The sequence below is a fragment of the Oryctolagus cuniculus genome, chromosome 7 (assembly GCF_051225735.1).
Source record: "Oryctolagus cuniculus isolate XC-2025 breed Fujian yellow rabbit chromosome 7, ASM5122573v1, whole genome shotgun sequence".
NCBI lineage: Eukaryota > Metazoa > Chordata > Mammalia > Lagomorpha > Leporidae > Oryctolagus > Oryctolagus cuniculus.
Genome location: NC_142873.1, coordinates 19,396,054 through 19,421,695, shown reverse-complemented (window position 1 = coordinate 19,421,695; position 25,642 = coordinate 19,396,054). Strand labels below are relative to the sequence as shown.

The 25,642-nt window shown below is 41.6% G+C and overlaps 1 protein-coding gene across 5 annotated transcripts in view; it reads left to right on the top strand.

Moving 5' to 3' along the window:
* The window catches only part of DPP6 (dipeptidyl peptidase like 6), a 1,254,484-nt gene that overhangs the window by 856,209 nt on the left and 372,633 nt on the right, over positions 1–25,642 (top strand). For all 5 annotated transcript variants that reach the window (XM_051857103.3, XM_051857105.3, XM_070077270.2 and 2 more), the window contains exon 4: positions 14,103–14,197. In XM_051857103.3, the coding sequence (XP_051713063.3) occupies positions 14,103–14,197 (95 nt within the window). The remainder of the gene's footprint in view (positions 1–14,102; positions 14,198–25,642) is intronic.

The window sequence follows — 25,642 nt, the reverse complement described above, 5'->3', positions numbered from 1 at the left end:
AACAAATTGACACTCTTGTTTAAGGCATCAGCAATCTCCCCAGGCTCTAGTCACGAGTTGCCAAGGCCTTGGAAGCCCCCTGAGCTCACTGACTTCGATCTTATTTAGACAAGGCCATAGTCAAAGTGGAAGTTCTCTCCTCCCTTCAGAGAAAGGTACCTCCTTCTTTGATGGCCCGTTCTTTCCACTGGGATCTCACTCACAGAGATCTTTCATTTAGGGTTTGTTTTTTTGTTTGTTTGCCAGAGTCTCTTGGCTTTCCATGCCTAAAATACTCTCATGGGCTTTTCAGCCAGATCCGAATGCCTCAAGGGCTGATTCTGAGGCCAGAGTGCTGTTTAGGACATCTGCCATTCTATGAGTCTGCTGTGTATCCCACTTCCCATGTTGGATTGTTCTCTCCCTTTTTAATTCTATCAGTTAGTATTAGCAGACACTGGTCTTGTTTATGTGATCCCTTTGACTCTTAGACCTATCATTATGATCTGTTGTGACCTGAAATTGATCACTTGGACTAGTGAGGTGGCATTGGTACACACCACCTTGATGGGATTGTATTGGAGTCCCCTGGCACGTTTCTAACTCCACCACTTGGGGTAAGTCCGATTGAGCATGTCCCAAATTGTACATCCCCTCCCTCTCTTATTCCCACTCTTATATTTAACAGAGATCACTTTTCAGTTAACTTTAAACACCTAGGAATAATTGTGTGTTAATTACATAGCTCAACCAATGGTATTAAGTAGAACAAACAAAAATACTAAAAGGGATATAGTATTAAATTGTACATCAACAGTGATGACAAGGGCTGATCAAGTCATTGTTTCTCATAGTGTCCATTTCACTTCAACAGGTTTCCTTTTTGATGGTCAGTTAGTTGTCACCAATCAGGGAGAACATATGCTATTTGTCCCTCTGGGACTGGCTTATTTCACTCAGCATGATGTGTTCCAGATTCCTCCATTTTGTTGCAAATGACCGGATTTCATTTTTTTTACAGCTATATAGTATTCTATAGAGTACATGTCCCATAATTTCTTTATCCAGTCTACTGTTGATGGGCATTTGGGTTGATTCCAGGTCTTAGCTATTGTGAATTGAGCTGCAATAAACATTAAGGTGCAGACAGCTTTTGTGTTTGCCAATTTAATTTCCTTTGGGTAAATTCCAAGGAGTGGGGTGGCTGTGTTAAATGGTAGGCTTATATTCAGATTTCTGAGGAATCTCCAGACTGACTTCCATAGTGGCTTGACCAGTTTGCATTCTCACCAACAGTAGGTTAGTGTCCCTTTTTCCCCACATCCTCGCCAGCATCTGTTGTTGGCAGATTTCTTAATGTGAACCATTCTCACTGGGGTGAGGTGAAACCTCATTGTGGTTTTGATTTGCATTTCCCTGATTGCTAGTGATCCTGAACATTTTTTCATGTGTCTGTTGGCCATTTGGATTTCCTCTTTTGAAAATGTCTATTGAGGTCCTTGGACCATCTCTTAAGTGAGTTGTTTGTTTTAATGTTGTGGAGTTTCTTGATCTCTTTGTAGATTCTGGTTATTAACCCTTTATCTGTTGCATAGGTTACAAATATTTTTTCCCATTCTGTTGGTTGCCTCTTCACTTTCCTAACTATTTCTTTTGCAGTACAGAAACTTCTCAACTTGATGCAATCCCAAATGTTCATTTTGGCTTTGACTGCCTGTGCTTCCGGGGTCTTTTCCAAGAAGTCTTTGCCTGTGCCAATATCTTGCAGGGTTTCTCCAATGTTCTCTAATAATTTGATGGTGTCAGGTCATAGATTTAGGTCTGTACATTTTTTTTTGTTCTAGTACTATTGGTTGAACTCAGTAATTAACACACATTTATTCTTAGGTGTTTAAATTTTAACTGAAAAGTGATCCCTGTTAGGAATCTGGAAAGCATTATGCTGAGTGAAATAAGCCAGTCCCAAAGGGACAAATACCATATGTTCTCCCTGATCGGTGACAACTAACTGAGCACCAAAAGGGAAACCTGTTAAAGTGAAATGAACACTATGAGAAACGGTGACTTAATCAGCCCTTGCCCTGACTGTTGATGAACAACTTAATACGTTATCCCTCTTAGTATTTTTTTTGTTTGTTCTACTTAATACTTTTGGTTGAATACTGTAATCAATACACAGTTATTGTCAAGTGTTGAAACTTAACTGAAAAGTGATCTCTGTTAAATATAAGAGTGGGAATAAGAGAGGGAAGAGATGTGCAATTTGAGACATGCTCAAGCTGACTTACCTCAAACGGTAGAGTTAGAAACATACCAGGGGATTCCAATTCAATCCCATCAAGGTGGCATGTACCAATGCCATCTCACTAGTCCCAGTGATCAATTTCTGTTCACAATTGATCATAATGATAGGACCAAGAGCCAAAGGAAGCACATAAACAAGACCAGTGTCTGCAAATACTAGCTGATAGAATAAAAAAGGGAGAGAACAATCCAACATGGGAAGTGAGATACACAGCAGACCCATAGAATGGCAGATGTCCTAAACAGCACTCTGGCCTTAGAATCAGCCCTTAAGGCATGCAGATCTGGCTGAAACGCCCATGAGAGTATTACAGCCATGGAAAGTCAAAACACTCTGGAAAAAAAAAAAAACCCTACATGAAAGATCTCCGCGAGTGAAATCCCAGTGAAAAGAAGGTACCTTTCTCAAAGATATTTTCTAATGTATGTTTTGAACTTCCTTTGATCTTTTGCTGTGAGGTTTCCTTCTTTTACCTTCTTTCATATTGATGACCGTGTTTCTGTGTTTCTGTGTGTAACACATCTTTAAGCATCTTTTGCAGGGCTGGACAAGTGGCGACAAATTCTTTCAATTTCTGTTTGCTGTGAAAGGTCTTTATTTCACCTTCATCCACGAATGAGAGCTTTGCAGGGTATAATATTCTGGGCTGGCAGTTTTTCTCTCTTAGCACCTGGGCTATGTCTCGCCATTCCCTCCTAGCTTGTAGGGTTTCTGATGAGAAGTCTGCTGTGAGTCTAATTGGAGATCCTCTGAAAGTAATCTGACGTTTCTCTCTTGCACATTTTAGGATCTTTTCTTTATGTTTCACTGTGGTGAGTTTAATTACAACGTGTCGTGGTAAGGATCTCTTTTGGTCATGGTTACTAGGGGTTCTATGAGCTTCCTGTACTAGGATGTCTCTGTCCTTCTCCAAACCTGGAAAGTTCTCTGCTAGTATCTCACTAAAAAGGCCCTCTAATCCTTTCTCTCTCTCCATGCCTTCAGGAACTCCTAGAACTCAAATGTTGGGTTTTTTAATAGTATCCTGCAGATTCCCAACAATATTTTTTAGATTTCTAATTTCCTCTTCTTTTCTTTGGTTTGACTGTATACTTTCCTGTGCTCTGTCTTCTAAGTCTGATATTCTCTCTTCTGTCTCACTGACTCTGTTTTTTATGCTCTGTAATGTGTTTGTCATTTGATCTATTGAGTTCTTCATTTCATTTTGATTTCTCTTCACTATCACACTTTCCTGTTCTACTAGTTTCTGCGTTTCATTTTGATTTCTCCTTAAGATCTCATTTTCACGAGAGAGATTTTCTATCCTGTCCAGTAAGGATTTCTGTAGTTCAAGGATTTGCTTTTGAAAACTTCTAAATGCTCATATCATAAATTTTTTGAAATCCGTATCTTGCATTTCTTCTATCTCATCATCTTCATAATCTTGGCTTGGGGTGTCTTTTTCATTTGGGGCATCATAATGTCTTCCTTGATCTTGTTCCCTCGGTTTTTGTGTTTGTTGCTTGGCATTGTTGAGATATTGTTTGAATTCTTCTTCCCTCGTTGTTGTGTGTTTTTCTTGTTATACTATGACTGTGTTAAGTGGACTGTCTGCTTTTGGAGGAGCTTTAGAGGCTTGAGGCTTGAGATGGGTGTGGCCAGAGAGCTTTGCTTGGTTCTTCAGGGTTAAGAGTGTGCCAAAGGTGACACACTCAGGTTAAGCATGGTAAATCTATCTATCTCTATCTCTCTCTCTCTCTCTCTCTCTCTCTTATTTATTTATATATAATTTTTTGATTCAGGAGGGAAGTAATACTGCACAGCTGAGCGAAATTGAAGGTAGTCAGCTTCCGATCTCTGCCTTCTGTGGGTATATCATTTTTCCCCAGGACCACACAAAGAATCTGTTCTGCCCTCAGTATGGGCTCAAATTCTCCTGCAGTCTCCCACCGGGTTGCCAAGGTTACAAAATTGTAGCATCTCTGGAGAGTACTCGTGTGAACTCTGTGAGTTCTCTCACCCACCGTCTCTTTTTTCACCACCTCAGTTCATTAGCTCCACCCTTTCACTAAGTCCTAACCTCCTGTTATTTCACCCCCCCCCAAAGTCAGGTTTTTTCTGTTTGACTGGGGGTGGGCACAGCTCTGAGTTCGCGCACAGTCCTGAGGTGGCGCACCTTTTACATATGCCCAAAATGGCTCCTGCTCTTTGTCTCCTGCTCGCCTTTGTGAGGTAGGTGGAGAGAGACTGTACTGGTCCCCCCTTTTTTTCCTCTCTCCTGTAGTTAGTCTGGTGAACTTTCCCCAGCGGGGCTTCAAGCCAGTTTCCCCACCAATGTCTCGGGTTACAGAGCTCACCTCCCCTTCCACACAGATGTCTAGACTCTGCTGTTTGGCTTCAGAATCGTGGTCATCCTTGCTTTCTCCGCAGGTCATCCGTGTCACATCCACTGGATCCAGAAGTGTTTCCGCTGCAATTTTTTTCCTGTGCCTCTCCCTGAGATTATCGTAATTCCACTTTTATTAACCTATCTTTTCCCGGACTATCAGTGCGTGTCCTCTCTATTCTGCCATGTTGGCTCCGCTCCTCCCACCCTGCCATTTTATGTTTCTTAGAACTCCCATGGAGCAGGGATTTTAACTATATCCCCCTAACTCTGCAACATTCAAATGCACTGTACATCTCCCTGTGTAACTTTGTAGTACAATGCAATGGCAGGAATAAAATGACCAAAGCAGAATCTCAAGACAAGGCACAAGATGATATAATTTGAAAAATCCACCATTTCTGTCTTTTTTCTTTTTACTCTGTACTGTGAATTATATAATTCCTTTATCTTCCAGCAGTGACGCTCACAAAAGTGGTTCTGCTCATTGTTTCACATGAAAGGTATAAATTTGATGAGTAGGATTTATGGCAAGATTATCTCTCTCAATTCACCATATATTTATTTAGCACCTTATTTCAGACCAGTCACTATTCTGGGTGTATAGATGGAAAAACACTAACGTATGACCTCTTTCCATGGGAATCACACACTGTAGCGCAGGAGACAGAGAATTTAGGTTTTGTTTTATTTTTTTTAAGATTTTATTATTTATTTAAAAGGCAGAGTTACAGAGAGAGAAAGGGAGAGAGAGAGAGAGAGAGAGAGATCTTCCATCTACTAGTTCACTCTACAAATGGCCGCCTTGGCTTGGACTAGGAGCTAGGAGCTTCTTCCAGGTCTCCCATGTGTATGCAAGGGCCCAAGCACTTAGGCCATCTTCCACAGCTTTCCCAGTTGCATTAGCAGGAAGCTGGATCGGAAGTGGAGCAGCTGGGACTCAAACCTGCGCCCATATGGGATGCTGATGGCTGCGGCTTAACCAGTTATGCCACAGCACCAGCCCTGAAACAGAGAATTCTCACAAACAAATAACTCTGGTTGTGTGATCAATGGTGTAAGACTGAATGAAATGTGGACTGAAAGCAAAGATGATTAATTCTGCCTGGCAGAGACATGGAAACCTTACAAAGGAAGTGACCTTTATGCTGAGCCTGGAAAGCTGCAGCCTGGCAGGAGTGTGAGATGGGCATTGCAGCAAGCACAACTGCATGAGGACGCACAGAGCCGTGAGTTACATGCAAGTATTCAGGATGCTTAGCGTGAGGTGGCAAGAAATTAAAATAGGAAAAGAGATCCAGGCCAGAGTTTGAAGGACCGTGAATGTCAGGCTGGAGAATCTACCCAAAGTAGTTTCTGCAAAAGGGAACAATAACAACAACAATTTTCCAAGTGCCAGAGAATGGAAATAAGAGAGCTCCAAGAGCAAGGTGTATTCTTAAAACCTTCAAGAAGAATGAGTAGGGGAGAGGAAGATCCAGGGAAGAGATCTCCCATTACCACCCTCCTATACCTTTGACCCAGCATCACACGCGTATGGAGGAAAGTCAAAGTCGTTCAGCTAACAATAAACTGTCTGAATTGAAAGTGAAGCTGCTGCCCAAGAAATGAAGCTGGTAGTCTTACCACAGCAAAGAAAGTTACAGCTGTAGCAAAAGACAGCACTCACTGGGGAATAATAAGACTCAGGATGTCCAGAAATTAATGTCATGATGTCTACGATATAATCCAAAATTACCTGACATAGGAAAGTAATGTCTAGGATATAATCCAAAATTACCTGACATATGAAGAACCCTGAAAATGGAACACACCTGCAAAGGAAACATTTTGGAGCTGAAAATATTTTTTTTTTTTTGACAGGCAGAGTTAGACAGTGAGAGAGATAGAGAGTTGTAGACAGTGAGAGATAGACAGAGAGAAAGGTCTTCCCTCCATTGGTTCACTCCCCTAATGGCTGCCTTGGCCGGCACTGCGCCAATCTGAAGCCAGGAGCCAGGTGCTTTCTTCCGGTCTCCCATGCGGGTGCAGGGACCCAAGCACTTGGGCCATCTTTGACTGCCCTCCCGGGCCACAGCAGAGAGCTGGACTGGAAGAGGAGCAACCAGGACTAGAACCGGCACCCATGACTAGAACCTGGGGTGCCGGCGCCACAGGCAGAGGATTACCCAAGTGAGCCACAGCGCCAGCCAGAGCTGAAAGTATTTTAAAACTGCTTGTATAGCTATCCTGAATGAATGAAAGTAAACATGTTTTCAGTGAAAACATCTCGGTAGAGAGATGGGAAACCACAGCAGAAACAAAAGAAGCAAAGGAGATTCCTACATAGTAAAGTACAAATTCTGAAATTAGAAAATTGACTGAGTGGACTTGATAGTTGAATGATCAGCACAAAGGGAAGACAAAGTAACCTTGGTTGTAATTCAACAGAAATTATACAAGGGGAACAGAGAGAAAACATGATTTTTTAATGAACAAAGCATCAGATACCTGTGAGATGGTATCAGACTTTCCAGCATATTTCAAGAAGTTCGTAAGTTCGTGAGAAAAAATGGAATTAAAGCATGTTTATTTTTTGCAAAAGAATTTTGTAATTTGTCCAGTTTTTTCATAAGATTTACTTTCAGTGAACTTTTTTTCAAAGATTTTATTACTTTATTTGAAAGTAATAAATACAGAGAGAGACAGAGAGACAGAGAGAGGTCTTCCATCTGCTGGTTCACTACACAAATGGCTACAACAGCCAGAGCTGGGCTGGTCCAGAGCCAGGAGCCAGGAGGTTCCACTGGGTCTCCCACGTCGGTGCAGGGGCGCGTGAGTTTGGGCCATCTTCTGCTGCATTCCCAGATGCATTAGGAGAGAGCTGGATCAGAAGTGGAACAGCCAGAACTCGAACCAGCACCCATATGGGATGCCGGCACTACAGGCAGCAGTTTTATTTGTTACGCCACAGCACCAGCCCTTCAATGAACTTTTGAAAGACACCTTATATGTATAATTAGAATACTAGGATGAGAGGATATTGATATTTGTGAGAGGTATAAAAATAATTGGCAAATTAGTATTTAAGAAGTATGATGTCTCCTGGGATGTTGACATCTATATCAGAATGCTTAGGTCTGAGTCCAAACTCAGCTCCCAATTTTAGCTTCTACGTAATGTTCACTCTGGGAGGCAACAGGTGTTAGCTCAAATAGTTAGACCCTTGCCACCCGTGTGAGAAACCCAGGTTCAGTTCTGGCTCCCTGGTGTTTGGGGGTGAACCAGACAATTGGAATCTCTCACTCTCTCGCTCTCTCACTCTGTCTCTCCCTTTCCCTTCTCTCTGCCTCTTAAATAAAATGGCTTTTAAATGTGATGAGAAAAATAAAATTTGCAGATACTAGGTGGTCAGTATACATCAAACAAAATAATTGCAAAGAAACCCAATCTAAAGTTCAACACTATCAGCCTGTTGAAAACCAAAGGTAGTGGGTAAGTCTTAAAAGCCCACTCCTGGGAACTTACCCAAAGGAAATGAAATCAACATATGAAAGAGTTACCTGTACCCCATGTTCATTGCAGCTCAATTCACAATAGCTAAGATAAGGAATCTACACAGATGCCCATCACCTGATGACTAAAGAAATTATGGTATGTAAATACTATGGAGTACTACTCAGCCATAAAAAGGATGAAATCCTGTCTTCTGCATCAAAATGGATGCAACTGGAAACCATTATACTTAGTAAAATAAACTAGTCCTAGAAAAACAAATATCATGTTTTCCCTGATCTGTGTAACTAACGTACAGAAATGTAATGTATTGGAGTAAAATTGCCATTTCGAGATTTGATGTTTACACCCCTTGTCTCTATTGTTTAGGAACAGTTTTTTTCTTCTATTTTTTGAACACTTTACTGGATTAATCTTATGAGTATAAAATAACCTGAAAGTAGATCACTGTAGAAATTGAGAGGGAATAAGAAAGGAAGGAGGAGGAAAGGTGGGAGTGTGGGTGGGAGGGAAGGTAGGGTGGAAAATATCACTATGTTCCTAAATAAATATATATATGAAAAATATGAAATTTGTTTACCTTGAGAGAAATAATTTTTTAATAAAAGAAAAAGCTCCAAAATTAAAATGAATATTAAATGTTGAGAAATAGCAATTAAATTAATGTCTGACTTCTCATTAGAAACTATGTTGGTCAAAATGCTAAAAAGGGAAAAAAGAACTGTCAACTTGGAGATCTATAGTCAAAGGAAATGTCCTTTAAGAATGAATGGGGGCCAGCGTTATGGCACAGTGGGTTAAGCCACCTCTGCAATGCCAGCATCCCATTTGAACACCAGCTGTAGTCCCAGCTGTTTCACTTCCAATCCAGCTCTCTGCTGTGCAATTAGGAAAGCAGTGGATGATGGCCCAAGTACATGGGTTCCCCTGCCACCAAAACAACAGAGAAAGGGAGAGCTTCCATCACTGGGTTACTCCCCAAATGGCCACAAAATCCATGGATGCACCAGGCCAAAAGATTCTGGAATATCCTCTGGGTTTCCAACATGGTATCAAGGACCATGGGCCTTCTTCCACTGCCTTCCAAGGCACATAAACAGAAAACTGGATTGCCCGCAGAGCGGCTAGAACTCCAATCAGTTCAGTATAGTCCAGTATAAGGAGCCAGCATTGCAAGTGGCAACTTAATGTACTGTGTCATAATGCCAGCTTCTCTTAATGAATTTTAAACACCTGAAATTGTGTATAGAATGTCCCCTGAGGGCCAGCGCCGCGGCTCACTAGGCTAATCCTCCGCCTAGCGGCGCCGGCACACCGGGTTCTAGTCCCGGTCGGGGCACCGGATTCTGTCCCGGTTGCCCCTCTTCCAGGCCAGCTCTCTGCTGTGACCAGGGAGTGCAGTGGAGGATGGCCCAGGTGCTTGGGCCCTGCACCCCATGGGAGACCAGGAAAAGCATCTGGCTCCTGGCTCCTGCCATCGGATCAGCGCGGTGCGCCGGCCGCAGCGCGCCGACCGCGGCGGCCATTGGAGGGTGAACCAACGGCAAAGGAAGACCTTTCTCTCTGTCTCTCTCTCTCACTGTCCACTCTGCCTGTAAAAAAAAAAAAAAAAAAAAAAAAAAAAAAAAAAAAAAAAAAAAGAATGTCCCCTGATCCAGTGGAAAAAAAACTAGAAATAGTTTTAATTGATAGATGATTTGCTTCCTCCCAGTCTCTGGATTTTCTCTTCACTTTGTTCATTGTTTCCTTTGCATTGCAGAAGCTTTTTAATTAATCTGAGGTCACTTTCTTTGGCTTTCTTTGTGATTGGCTGAGTTTCAGGGTCATGTACAAGAATCATTGCCTGTACCATGGTCATAAATCGTTTCCTCTCTTTATTCTTTCCAGTATTTTCACAGTTTCAGATTTTATATTAAGGCTATAGTATATTTCGACTTGATTTTTGTATATAAACTAAGAGTACAGTTTCATTCCTCTGCATGTGGATATCCAGTTTTCCCAGTGCCATTTATTGAAGAGACTGTCCCTTCTCCACTGTGTCTTATTGATACCTTTGTCAAATATCAACTGACTGTAAACGTGTGAGTTTATTTCTGGGCTTTCAATTCTGTTCCATTGGTTCATGTGTCTATATTTTTTAAATATTTATTTATTTAAAAGTCAGATTAACAGAGAGAGAGGAAAGGCAGAGAGAGAGAGAGAGAGAGAGAGAGAGAGAGAGAGGTCTTCCATCTGTTGGTTCACTCCCCAGATGGTCACAACGGCCAGAGCTGTGCTGATCTGAAGCCAGGAGCCAGGAGCTTCCTCTGGGTCTCCCACGCAGGTGCAAGGGCCCAAGGACTTGAGCCATCCTCCACTGCTTTCCCAGGCCACAGCAGAGAGCTAGATCGGAAGTGGAGCAGCCGGGTCTCAAACTGAGCCGCGGCGCCGGCCGACATTGGAATTTTTATATGGATTGCAGCGAATCTGTGGATCACTTTGAGTATTTCACACTGAAGAGTAACATAATCCAGCAAATCAGTTTGTGAGATGTAGTTAATATCTGGCCGGCGCCGTGGCTCAAAAGGCTAATCCTCCGCCTTGAGGCGCCAGCACACCGGGTTCTAGTCTGGGTCAGGGCGCCAGATTCTGTCCCAGTTGCCCCTCTTCCAGGCCAGCTCTCTGCTGTGGCCCGGGAGTGCATTGGAGGATGGCCCAATTGCTTGGGCCCTGCACCCCATGGGAGACCAGGGTAAGTACCTGGGTCCTGCCATCGGATCAGCGCAGTGCGCTGGCCACAGCATGCCGGCTGCAGCAGCCATTGGAGGGTGAACCAACGGCAAAGGAAGACCTTTCTCTCTGTTTCTCTCTCTCACTGTCCCCTCTGCCTGTCCAAAAAAAAAAAAAAAAAAAAAAAAAAAGAGAGAGAGAGAGAGAGAGATGTAGTTAATATCATCATAAGGGAATTTTTCAGCTTTAATATTTTTATTGCAAAGATTAGAAATTATCAACCAAACACCTAGGTTCCTAACAGTGTGAAAAGAAAATTAGAGGCTGGCATTGCATCGTAGCAGATAAAGTCACTGCCTGTGATGCTGGTATCCCTTATGGTGGGCTCTGGTTTGTGTTTTGGCTACTCCACTTCCAATGCAGCTCCCTGCTAATGTTCTAGGAAAAGCTATGGGACACCCAGAGGAAGCTCCTGGTTCCTGGCTTCAGTCTGGCTCAGGCCTGGCCCTTGCAGCTATCTGGGGCGTGAACCAGCAGAGGGATGATCTCTCCGTGTCTCCTTCTATATGTAACTCTGACTTTCAAAAAAATAAAGAAATCTTTTTAAAAATTAAATTAAAGCCACAGCAATACAAGGGGAGAATCAAAAAGAAACTCTATTTCAAAAAGAAATTCTATGAAGCAGAATACAAAAGTAATAGTAAGGATAATACCAAAACCTTGTTCTTTGAGAAGGTCAGTGGACATGATAAACATCTATTCAATGTGACCAAAAATGAAACGAACACATGGATTACCAATTCAGGGAAAAAAGAACCTGACTTCAAAACTTGCTATCCTACTAAAGTATGGCCTATTATCTTTCTTATAATATAAAACAGTATAAGGAACAAAGTTTAAATGATGGGGTTCAGGACATGCTACCCCAACACCTTAGTGGGACACAACACACAAAGTGGGACATCTGACTGGTTCCTGCTTCCCGCCCAGAAGCAGGCCATGATAAATTCTCTGACTTGTCTCCAAAGTAGGCAGGAGACCAGTCCAGAGGTGCCCTCTCTACACCCACAGGAAAGGGTCTTATCTTGAAGACATGAAAAGAATCTAAACAAACAAACCTTGCTAATCCCCACCCCATTGAGGACCATGAGGTTATACCCATTGTCCAGCCATGCTTCTCCAAAACTGTCCACTCTCCATGAAACATAGGCATGAAAATAACTGATAATTCTTGGGTCAGCGCTGTGGTACAGAGGGTTAAAGCCCCTCCCTGCAGTGCCAGCATCCCATATGGGCACCAATTCGAGTCCCGGCTGCTCCTCTCTGATCCCTGCTAGTGAGCTTGGGAAAGCGGTGGCGGATGGCTCAAATTCTTGAGCCCCTGCCCTCCGGCAAGGACCCAGAGGAAGCTCCTGGCTCCTGGCTTCAGCCTGGCCCAGCCTGGGTCGTTTCAGCCATTTGGGGAGTGAATCAGCAGATGGAAGACATCTCTCTTTCTGTCTCTACCTCTTTCTGTTACTATGCCTTTCAAATAAATAAAATACAACTTAAAAAAAAATTGGTAATTCTTAAGTGCTTTCCAAAAATAAAGGAATTTTAAAATTTATTGTATAAGCATAATGTCACTGAAATGGTTGAATAGATGCCTATGGTGACTACTTTTAATGGATATAGCTCATTAGATAAATGCACCCTGGTGTGTTTACCTAGAAGAAAGTCATGGAGAGGGGGAGAGGGAGAGAGGAGAGAGGGGAGAGAGGGGAGGGGGAGAGGGGAAAAGGGGGAGAGAGGAAGGAAGGAAGGAAGGAAGGAAGGAAGGAAGGAAGGAAGGAAGGAAGGGAGAGAAAGAAAGGAAGAAAGAAAGAAAGAGAGGGAAAACCATGACTCATTGATTTGTACATGAAAGTATTACCAGGAAAATAAATAGAAACAATTTCTTCTAGGTATCAATTAGTAGTAGCTTTAGCACTGAACTTTTGAAGGCAATTTACATAATGTATAAATTGAATTGGGCTAGAATCATGTAATGTCGAAAGTTTTACTGCATTGATAGACTTAATTTCCCTTATAAAAATAGGTGTTCTTTTTTTTAAGATTTATTTATTTGTTATTTGAAATTCAGAATTACAGAGAGCCAGAGAGAGAGGGAAACAGAGAGAGAGAGAGAGAGAGAGAGAGAGAGAGAGATGTCTTCCATCTCTGGTTCACTCCCCAGATGGCTGCAATGGCTGGAGCTGCACCAATCCAAACCCAGAAGCCAGAAGCTTCTTCTGGGTCTCCCACATGGGTGCAGGGGCCAAGGACTCGGGCCATCTTCTACTGCTTTCCCAGGCTATAGCAGAGAGCTGGATCGGAAGTGGAGCAGCCAGGACTCGAACCGACACCAATATGGGATGCCAGCACTGCAGGTGGCTGCTTTACCTGGTATGCCACAGTGCCAGCCCCAAAACTAGACATTCTTGAATCACAACTCTTCTTTTGAATTAATGCAACTGGCACAACACTATTCAGTCAACTGTTACAGTGTGAAATGTCCTTATTGTCAAACTGGCTGTGTTAGAGCCTTTGCCCAGACAGTATTTCTCTTTTCCCATTGTGTGCCCTACCTCTCTATCAACAATCCTGTATTTAAGAAAGCCTACCTTTTCCTTCACAGTATATGTACATAGCATCAACGACTTATTAATTTTCTAAGAGATAATTGAAATCTTGGTTGATTGCATACAAAAGAGAGAGTCACAGGCAATACGAGATAGATGCCCAGGTATTCATGGCAGTATGAGAGTTAAATCCTTCCAGAGTCTCTTGTAGACAACATGAAAATGAGTTTTGCAGGATACGGATGTGAACATTATGCACACAGTTTCACCCCAAAGTTTCAGACATAGGAAACTGGTCCCTTTACTACCAATTACCCTGCATCCCTTAAGGTGTCTGGTTTCTTAATCTACTGTGTGTCCATTCCATGTGTCCTGAGCAAGAAAGTTCTAGCATGTTCTAAAGATTCTATGTGCTTGTGCTTGTACTTTCTGTTTGAGTGTATAAAATAGGAGGAAAAGTTCAGAAGGAGGCTGCACATGAGACTTTGTTAAGATGAGTTGAACACATTTCCCCACTTTTAAAGAGCGCTTTGATGAAAAGCAGCGGATCTCTTTCAGAACCAGTCAACTCATTTTACATAAGTGTCCATCAAAAGCCTAGGTAACTTCCTTGATGTTTCAAGTTTCTTTTTTATTTCCTTTCTTCTAGATAAAGAATTCATCTACAGAGAAAAGAAAGGAAATGTGATACTGCAGAACGTTGAAACAAATATTCCTACTGTGTTAATAGAAGGCAAAAAAATTGTAAGTACTCTCTCTAATGACCAGGATAATTCCAGTTTTTCCTCCTACAAATCAATAAAGCAGAAAATGACTTTAGGTTTCAACTTTTAGCCAAGGAGGAGCAATAAACTTGTAATACTATGGGCTGAGCAACGAAAGATAATGTGAAACTGAAGCCACACCAATTTAATAAGATGAAAGCACAGTTTCTTTTGGTGTCCGGGAAATTTCTCTGCAGGTGTTGGAAACAAGCGTTGCATATCATATATAATTGAAAGATAAAGTCCTAAGGCTCTTACACATTTATGGAACAGTTGCAATAATGCCTACAGAATACTTCAGAAAAACTTGTTCAAAACTCATTTGGAAAAAAAAAAAAAAAGCTCATCTCCACAATTACAGGGAATATTAACTTGGGCACTATGACTGCACTTTCCCTAATGACAGTAAGTGGTGGCTAGGATTTAAAACTTGTACAGAGTCCCTCTGAATGCCACTGCCTCGTAACCTGGGAAAACTTGTTTTCCCAAAGATTTGAATGACAATACGATTTCTGGTCTGTGTACAGTTAAAGATGTTCATCAAAAACATTGACCAAAGTGATGTAGCAAAAATCAGTGTAAGAGAATTAACTTTGTTGACAACATATCCACATTCATTATTGAAAAAATAAATCTCCAACTTTCAGGAGCTGATCATTTTCTTATCTGGTACACTGGGGGAAACCAAAGGAATAAACTGAACTAAAACCTATGTTAAAAAGCAAGGATGTTTATTCCCTGGCCCTCTTGTCAGTCTCATCACTTTTATTCGTGGCATCCCATGAAGCCACGGGGAATTAGGGTAAGGTGTCGATGGCCCACATGTGCCTTGTGGGTTAAAATTTATTAGATTCTGGTTTTGCCCAATATGGGCATGATTTAATAATAACCAAAACATTTCATGATTTGGGTAGGAATAGGTGCTTACAGCAAACAGATCAAAAACTCTCCTAGAAAGAAAAACCTGGAACTTTGCTGTGGATTGTGGGTAGTCAGAAGAAAAATAGGCATAAATCAAGACTATGAGGGACAAACATGAGGATTTTTTGCTTCATGCAACTTAATTTTAAGAACAACTATTTTGATAAATTAAGCTGACATTTTTTCTTTATCCCAGAATTCAAACCATATTTATAAATGTATAATTCAGCTACTGTTTAGTTTAAATGGGCTTGTTGAGCTAGCCTGGACAATGTTACCATTTTTACTGTTTTCTATAGTAAAAATATTTTAAATTTATGTATCAAACAATTCAGTTCACTTTTAAATTATAACCCATTTTTAGGTTGGAGCTATGTGCAGCGATTTCTCTACAGTTGTACATAAAATGTTTTTACTGTAATATGAACTAATGTTTAAAATACTGCTTTATGCTGTAATAAAGGTATTAGTATTTAAAAAAAAAAAAGAAAAAGAAAAAGCAAGGATCCGCTTGCGCCACGGCTCACTAGGCTAATCCTCCACCTTGCGGCGCCGGCATACCCGGTTCTAGTCCTGGTCGGGGCGCCGGATTCTGTCCCGGTTGCCCCTCTTCCAGGCCAGCCCTCTGTTGTGGCCCAGGAGTGCAGTGGAGGATGGCCCAAGTTCTTGGGCCCTGCACCCCATGGGAGACAAGGAGAAGAGCCTGGCTCCTGGCTTCAGATCAGCACGGTGCGCCGGTCACGGCGGCCATTGGAGGGTGAACCAACGGCAAAGGAAGACCTTTCTCTCTGTCTCTCTCTCTCACTGTCCCCTCTGCCTGTCAAAGAAAAAAAAAAAAAAAGAAACTATGAACTCTGTGTACGCAGGATTTTAAAATGTTCTCTGCAACCCTGAGCTCTCACTTCACTCTCTTTCCCCAGCCCATAAAAGCAGACTCTTTGTGTGTGTTTGCATATGTGTGTACTCTCCATGTTAAGGTACCCACATCTGTTTGCTTCCAGCCAGTTCCTGGCTCTTTGGCTCACCGAGACTGGCTCTTTCCTGACAGGGGTTGATGGAGGGCATGCAAACAAATGCAAATGAGAGCCAACACTGCCAGTCCTGCAGAAAAGTGGTTAAGATCATTGAGAAAAGTGGTTAAGATCATTGACAATTGTGCAAATGTAGGCTTGTGCTAAGTGCTAGAGTTACAAGCAAGTGTTTCACCCTGCCTTCCCTAAGCAAATGTTTTTGACCAAAAATTTTAATTCAGTTATTCTTTTTCATGCTTCCCAATAGAAACCGTGATATATTTCAGAATCCTGCAAACACTTTAAATCGCACATGCATGCCTTGGCTCACCTTTTTTGTGGACATTCTTTGATTTCATGTGTATTTTTTGATGATAGAATTTTTTTAGCTGTTTATTATTTGATAGTAAGACATATTTGGTAGTAGGAAATAATCTAAGGGAACATTTATCAAAATATTCATCTTCTTTTAAAATTTTTGGTTTCTACAGAAAACCAACTCAATGATAGTATGGTTGCCTCTCAAATCACAAGCACATCTTCTCTAGAAAAACTCTTCATGTTACAAGGTTTGAGGCTCTTTGAGTTAATGTTGTCTCCCATAGTGCTTAGTAACGTGACCTAGACATAATATGTGCTCCATGGCTATGTGTTTTATGAATGGCGATACAAGGCAGCAGATTTCAAGAAACATCCAATATGGTTGATAGATTTTAAGGGGTCATTCAACTCTAAGGTAATGACCTTGAGCCTTGGATCTTCGTCCGCATGCTGGAATGTCACTCTGCTCAGTCGTAAGGCCAGTTGTGTAATTTCTGTACATCTCAGTCCTGCCTCTCAGGAGTGTTGCCTGGACTCACTTAGAGATAAAATGTAAAGTGCTGGAATGTGAGCATAAGCCACATACGTTGAACTGGACCGGAGAGCTTAGGCAAGGATCAGGGCTCAAGCAGCATGAGTGCAGTGGTTCTAAGCAGGCAAACCCAGAAGACAGTCCAGCAAAGGAGTGTGGTAAGAGCACTCTGTGGGGTGTGTGTAGCCCCTTGTTTCCAACAGTAGTAACAGGTGATAGAATGCACACTTCCTTGATTGGAGCTCCCTACTGTGGGGTCTGCAAATGTGACCCCCGCATATGCCACCTTGAACTTCAAACTGAGTACCTGTAAAAGAGCAGCAAATACATGGAAGGGCTTTCCCTGAGTCCCTCTATCTACCTGAAGACCAGCGCTGCCAAGGACAAACACAGTCTTCACATCTTCTTGCTGGAATTTCCTTAAGGAAGACTAAGCTCCTATCGCAGAGAGAAACACTCTGTTCCAGGCCATTGCTGGTTCTCTGGGCTCAGTCTCTCCTTTAAAAATAATGCATTTCCTCTCTACTTAAAGTACCATCATCCCCCATTTCCCTCTCCCGTATGAAGAGAGTATTTAAGTCTCGACCATCTGACCCTTCTTGGAATTTCATATTTTGTACAGCTCCCATGCTTATGAACAATTAATAATGTATATGATTTTTAAAGTTTTTTTTTAATTTGTTTGAAAGACAGAGTTAGAGAGAGAGGCAGAGACAGAGAGAGAAAGAGGTCTTTCATCCACTGGTTCACTCCCCAAACGGCTGGAAGTGTGCTGATCCGAAGCCAGGATCCAGGCACTTCTCCCAGGTCTCACACGTGGGTGCAGGGGCCCAAGCACTTGGGCCATCCTCTGCTGCTTTCCCAGGCACATTAGCAGGGAGAGCTGGATCTGAAGTGGAGCAGCCGGGGCTTGAACCGGCACCCATATGAGATGCCTGCGCTCCAGGCCAGGGCTTTAACTCACTACGCCACAGCACTGGCCCCAATTTCTATGATTTTTCTCCTGTTATTCTGCCAATTGTTGGTTTGTTTAAACATTCTCAGATATAGAATCTTCAGGAGGAGAGTTTGAAATTTCCTACACCAGAGTAAGCTGGAGTCATGAAAACCTGGTAATCATAGTAAGAGACACTCTCATATTTCTAAAATCAAACCTAAACCAATTTATTTAAATTACATTTTTGATATCCTATGAATTCAGGGACATTTTATTTAATTCCTGTATTTAAAATAAAGGACAATGTTATTTTGTTTTCATGCTCCTTGCAAGACTCTTTTGTCAATAAAGCAATAAATTATCAAAAGGTCCTCGTTACACTCTGTAACTTACTTCTCCCTTTAAAAATTAGCCACTATATGATGGTTCTGGTCCCGGCTGCTCCTCTTCCAGTCCAGCTCTCTGCACTGTCATGGGAAAGCAGTGGAAAGATGGCCTAGGTCCTTGGGCCCCTGCACCTGCATGGGAAACCCAGAGGAGGCTCCTGGCTCCTGGCTTTGGATCAGCTCTGCTCTGGCTGCTGCGGCCGTTTGGGGAGTGAACCAGGAGAGGGAGGACCTTTCTCTCCGTCTCTCCCTCTCACTGTCTATAACTCTAACTCTCAAATAAAATAAATAAAAATCTTAAAAAAAAAAAACTGAGACCAAGGCAGGGAATTTGACTGTTTCTGGGGAGAAAAAAAAATTAGTCACTATAAAATGCAAGTATATCTCACAACCCAAAATGGATCTTTAAACATCTGGTTAATTGTCACCTAGTTCCTGAAAAATCTCACTGAGTAGAACACTGATTTTTTCTTCTTCTTTTGCTTCACTTCTCTCCTTCCTTTCCAGAATATACCTAAAATAAAGTTAATATATTTTGCCAAATTAAATTGGATTTCAAGAGGTCTGTCATTCTTTCTGGAAGCCTAACCATATCTATCTGATTCTTCTAAGACATAACATAGCAAAAAGTTTCAGAAGGGTGAAATGTTTGACCTTAGATATTTAAAGCTGGAGTAGTCCTTGGAGATCATATCATCAAAACTCTTGTGTTCTTAGATGAAGAAACCAAGAAGCGCCACAAACAGAACTATGGCGTAACCTCCATGGTGCTGTTGCTCCAGGGGTCACTGTAGGAGTGATCACTATTCTCTCCCATAATCCTCACACTTCTTCTGCCTTTTTAATCTGAACCAAAGGGAGCACAAGACAAGACAAGACAAGAAGTGGTGATACTGATGCAGTAATTCATTGCATCATTCTCTTTATCCCAGGTGCTTAAAAAGCAACACAGCAATATATTTCAAGACCCATGAACATATTTATACATTTTTGATTCACTCCAGGAAAATTTTCATAAGTAAACATTCTACAATGTACAAAGTTTGCAGCATTATTTATTCTAGTGGAAATACCTGAAACTCGGCGAATGAGATAAGTATATAAAAATAGACGAACTACAATGTTTCCACTAAAATAGTAGCTGTGATGGTTATATAGTAATATGAAAAATATTTGTGACATTATATGAAGTAAATAGAAGAATACAATATAATACTTAGGCTTCTGTTGCAAACATCATCAAGGTGTATTGAAAAGATGGCAGTGGATATTGAACTGTGAAAATATTTCATTTTTTTGATAGTGAAATTCTGTGTATTATATTCTAGTGTGGCAGTTTCCATAATTGCAGTCTTAATAACATTTATTCAATCATTGTAATCAGATTTTTTTATCTTTTTTTTTGCTTTCAAACTTTTATTTAATGAATATAAATTTCCAAAGTACAGCTTATGGATTACAATGGCTTCCCCCCCATAATGTCCCTCCCACCCGCAACCCTCCCCTCCCCTTTCCCACTCCCTCTCCCCTTCCATTCACATCAAGATTCATTTTCAATTCTCTTTATATACAGAAGATCAGTTTAGCATACATTAAGTAAAGATTTCAATAGTTTGCTCCCACACAGAAACATAAAGTGAAAAATACTGTTTGAGTACTAGTTATAGCATTAAATCACAATGTACAGCACACTAAGGACAAAGATCCTACATGAGGAGTAAGTGCACAGTGACTCCTGTTGTTGACTTAACAAATTGACACTCTTGTTTATGGCCTCAGTAATCACCCTAGGCTCTTGTCATGAGCTGCCAAGGCTATGGAAGCCCCCTGAGTTCACCGACTCTGATCATATTTAGACAAGGTCGTAGTCAAAGTGGAAGTTCTCTCCTCCCTTCAGAGAAAGGTACCTCCTTCTTTGATGACCTGTTCTTTCCACTGGGATCTCACTCATGGAGATCTTTCATTTAGTTTTTTTTTTTTTTTTTTTCCCCAGAGTGTCTTGGCTTTCCATGCTTGAAATAGTCTCATGGGCTTTTCAGCCAGATCCGCATGCCTTAAGGGCTGATTCTGAGGCCAGAGTGCTGTTTAGGACATCTGCCATTCTATGAGTCTGCTGTGTATCTCACTTCCCATGTTGGATCGTTCTCTCCCTTTTTTATTCTATCAGCTAGTATTTGCAGACACTAGTCTTGTTTATGTGCTCCCTTTGGTTCTTAGTCCTATCATTATGATCAATTGTGAACAGAAATTGATCACTGGGACTAGTGAGATGGCATTGGTACATGCCACCTTGATGGGATTGAATTGGAATCCCCTGGTATGTTTCTAACTCTACCGTTTGAGGTAAGTCAGCTTGAGCATGTCCCGAATTGCACATCTCTTCCCTCTCTTATTCCCACTCTTATATTTAACAGTGATCACTTTTCAGTTAAGTTTCAGCACTTAAGAAGAATTGTGTATTGATTACAGTATTCAACCAAAGGTATTAAGTAGAACAAACAAAAAAAATACTAAGAGGGATAACATATCAAGTTGCTCATCAACAGTCAGGGTGAGGGCTGATCAAGTCACCGTTTCTCATAGTGTTCATTTCACTTTAACAGGTTTCCTTTTTGGTGCTCAGTTGTCACCTATCAAGGAGAACAAGTGGTATTTGTCCCTTTGGGATTGGGTTATTACACTCAGCATAATGTTTTCCAAATTGCTAACAGGGATCACTTTTCAGTTAAAATTTAAACACCTAAGAATAATTGTGTGTTAATTACAGAGTTCAACCAATGTAATCAGATTTTTAAAAATTCAGTCTCTTGCTTTGAAGAGATTAGACTTCCTCCAATGATGAATATGTAAGAACTCTAGAAAGTTCCTGGAAACACTTGCAGGGGAAAATAAATCCATTAAACAAAAATAGCGTTATGCTTTGTTGGGTGTTCTGTTTTATATCTCTTCTTGTTTTGTTTACTAATGTAATTATTTTAATTATTTTAAGTGCTAAATTAAAAATTTAAATAAAGGTATTTTGTTTCTCTCATTTACATCCTCCTTTAATTTTACAGGTATACAGTCTCTCGATGTATAATTTTAATTTTACCTCAGTCCCTAAAAATGAATTTTGACTCCTCAGCGAGGGACAGATTTAGGCAAGTCTTGTTAGACCAATTCCAAAATCAAGCACAAAATCTGCTACAGAGGAACCTCAGAATTTGATGGAGATTAGAACTCAAGAGAGTCTGACTTTTGGTTTTTGTTACTTTGTCCAGTAAGCTGCACTAGATATTGGACTGTCGATACTGTTCACTTCATCCTTCTTCATATTATTTCCTTCCAGTGCTCTCTGCACTCCTGTCTTAGCCCTGCTAGGTACTGCACTAGGGAAGAAGCAGCCATATCCTTAGCCTTGTTCCCAGAGCCCAGAGCACAGTTGTGCAGGAGGCATGGGGGAAGCAGGTCTTGTGCACAGTTCAGCTCCCTCAGGCTGGGTTCACAGCCCTGATGCTCAGGTAACAGGCCTCCAGGATAGGGCTGACAACGGCGGCAGGCAGGCAGTAGCAGGCAATCTCTAAACCGAGCCTACGTCTCTGCTCTGAGACTGGATCTCACTTAGCACAGAAGTGACCTGGAAAAGGTTTGCTTGTCTATAGTGAAGAGGGTGAAACGTGGCAGCTCAGCTGTCCTCTGAAATGTTTGTTTGGGCCCACAGTAATGGTTTTTATAAACTCTAGGATGCTGAATTTCTGGCATTGCTTGAAAAATTGGAAGATCTGGCAGCACAGCCTTGAGTCCTCGTTGTCTCACAGCAAAATGTGGCTGGAGCTGGGTAGCAGCCCTCCCCTGGACAGCATGTGCAGTGGCCAGTCCTCACAGTGACCCTCACTCCCTGTCAAGCAAGGCTGGCCTCTGAGCTGGAACCCTCTTTAGTCCAGCAACCGAAGGATGGCGTGACAGCTGACCATCTTTGTGAGCACATCTTAAAGAGCTGTGGCCTGAACGACCTCCGTCTTCCGTGTGTCGCTGGCTCCATCACTCCTATTATCTGTGTGCCCCTGGCACTTGCATTTCCTCCTGGGTCTCAGATGCTCTCTCTCCTTTTTTTTTTTTTTTTTTTTTTGTTCTTTTTCTGCTTTTCTCTTTCTCCCTTTTCTTTTGCTTCTCTCTGTCAAACAGAACAGACAACAAAAATGGCTTTTACTAATTTTTTTTTCTCCTTTTACTTCATGGGCTAGCCTTTTAATTTTTAAATTAAGTGAATAGGATTTTTTATGCTTCTCATTAGAAGAACTGCAAAGAAGTGAAGATGTGGTTTAATCTTCCTAGCTCCAGGGCTACTATGCTTTTTCAGCGGTAGAGCCTTACGTCCTTTCAACCTATTCTGAAGCAAATGCATTTCAAGTCGTCTCTGAATTTCATACCCAGTGAATACAGTAGTAGGAGCAGCAACTGGGTCTGTCTGATTTGAAATGATTTTATATAAATTATGTGCCAAGAGACAGGATGTGGCTGCCATCATCAAGAGTATTGCCAGGGTCAGCTCTTTGGCATAGTGGTTAACATGCCACTTGGGACACCTACATCCTGTATCAGAGTACTGGGTTCAAATCCCACCTCCACAGTAAAAATAATGCCTTGGAATTTGAAATTGGTATGTAAGTCATGACCTGATTTTCCCACTAGTAGCACTGGTCCTATTAGACCCAAGCCTCCAATTGCATTCAGTTCTGTTGATCTCCTTCATTCACAAGCTGAATGACCTTTGGAGAGTCATTGTGCTGAGTGATCTTATCAGTAAACAGGATCAGAGTCAGTATGGTTTCCAATGAAGTGTTATTGTATTCAGGTCACTGAATTCATAAGTTATATTTAACCTAATGCCTTAATTACAAAAGTGTTTTGCTTGTATAAAATAAATTTTGGAAACTCATTAGAAGGTAATTATTTGACACTATTTATAAAATTGTGAAGGAGTATGGAAGTCTAATTTGGAGGTCATTGCTTTCCAAGAGAACATCCGTGGTAGTAACGAAGGACGAGCGGTGGGTTCAGAAGCATGAGTATTTGTGTCATAGGGCGGTTTTCTAAGTGACTGGCCAGCTTGGCAGCAGTAGGGTGGGAAGTATTGACTGAAGGAGCCTGAGATATTTTGGATAGGGTCCTAGGTATTTCATCTGGGAAATTTACATTGTAATTTAGTAAAATCTAGAATAAAGGAGGAGACATTTTAACAACAAAGAAATAAATACAAAGAAAAACAAAGAAACCCACCTCCACTCCCAGTGCCAGCTTTTTGATAACACAAACCCTGGAAGACAGCATATTCCCAAGTAGTTGAGTCTCTTCCATTCCTGTAAAAGACATGAGGTGAGTTTCTGGCTTCCGGCTTCCGGCTTCAGCCTAGGCCACTTCTGAGTGTTGCAACCATCTAGGGAGTGAACCAGCGAATGGAGGATCTCTATCTGTCTCTATCTTTCAAACAAGAAGAAAATCAACTAATAAAATTTTTATGATAAGCTTATTCTGGGGTGAGTGTTTGGCATAGCAGATAAGGCACCTCTTGGGATACCTACATCCACATTTGAGTGTCTGAATTCAGTGCTGTGAACACATATAGTTTAATCATTACAAGAGCATTTATATATTAGGAAATCAATCAAAAACTCATCACAACTATAAAGTAATAGGAAAGTTATTATTAAATCACTAGATACTGAAAGGGCATGTGATAACATTTATAAGCAAATCCCAATACAAATTCAAGGTAAGATAATAATGAAAAAACTGCTTAAATACGATAAAGTTTGTTTTCAAAGAACCAACCAGAAAGGAAAATCATTGTAAATGACAAACAATAAAACCATTTCAGTTACAATTGCATCAGGCAAGAATACTCACTGTAAACATTAATACTTAATTACTCCATTGATTTTTCACATACTCCATGAGATAAGCACAAATATTAATTCTAGGGGCTGGCGCTGTGGCGCAGTGGGTTAATCCTCTGCCTGCAGCACTAGCACCCCATATAGGTGCCAGTTCTAGTCCCAGCTGTTCCTCTTCCAATCTAGCTCTCAGCTATGGCCTGGGAAAGCAGCGGAAGATGGCTCAAATGCTTGGGCCCCTGCACCCATGTAGGAGATCAGGAAGAATCACCTGGCTCCTGGCTTCGGATTGGTGCAGCTCCGGCCGTTGCAGCCATTTGGGAGTGAACCAACAGAAGGAAGACCTTTCTCTCTGTCTCTTCCTCTCACTGTATGTAACTCTACCTCTCAAATAAATAAATAAAATCTTCATAAAAAAAAAAAAAATGGGGGCTGGCGCCGTAGCTCACTTGGTTAATCCTCTGCCTGCGGCGCCGGCATCCCATATGGGCACCGGCTTCCAGTCTCGGTTGCTCCTATTCCAGTCCAGCTCTGTGCTGTGGCCTGGGAGGGCAGTGGAGGATGGCCCAAGTGCTTGGGCCCCTGCACCCGCATAGGAGACCGGGAAGAAGCACCTGCTCTTGGCTTTGGATTGGTGCAACGCCAGCTGTGGCAGCCATTTGGGGAGTGAACCAACAGAAGGGAGAACTTTCTCTCTGTCTCTCTCTCTCACTGTCTATAACTCTACCTGTCAAATAAATTTTAAAAATTACTTATATTTTATAGAGGCCCAAGAAATTAGGGAACTTTCTAAATTTTACATAGTAAATGGTGTAAGCAGGATATGAATCCATATTTCAGTATTGAAATCATCAAATTTTATATAGGAATAGTGTGTGAATGCCTGAAGAATTCAGAAGTAGGTTCCAATAGAAATGAATATTTGATATATGAAAAATACTGGGAGAATGGTGACACAATAGGTAAATAGGGCTGAAAGAGTTAACTCTATCAGCAGGAAATTGATGCAAGCCTTTTCCACAAATACACAAAACTAAATTCCAGTTGAATTAAAGATTTAAATGTTTTCAAAAGTCTGCCATTTAGTGTAACACAAAAGGGAAAGCTTTTGAGAGGGCAGGACAAGGCCCTCCAGTGATCTTCTCTCCTCAGAAATGTCTAGTTAATACCACGTCAGCGTTAATATCAAGTTGTGAACTCCCTTCACAAGAGCTAAAGAAACCAGGAGAGCCATCACAGGACCAGGCTTCAGCACGTTGAGGAAGGCAGGAAGAAAAGAATTGCCAAGGTCACCCCTACCCCCCACTTCCAGCAATGCAGTAGCATAGACAGGGATGTCCACTGCCTGGAGGAGTCAGAGTCAGAGGGAATTAAATCCAGGCTTTCCATCCAGACCCAGTGCCCAGCCTGCAACAGTGAAGTGCAGGACCAGGCAGAACCCTGGA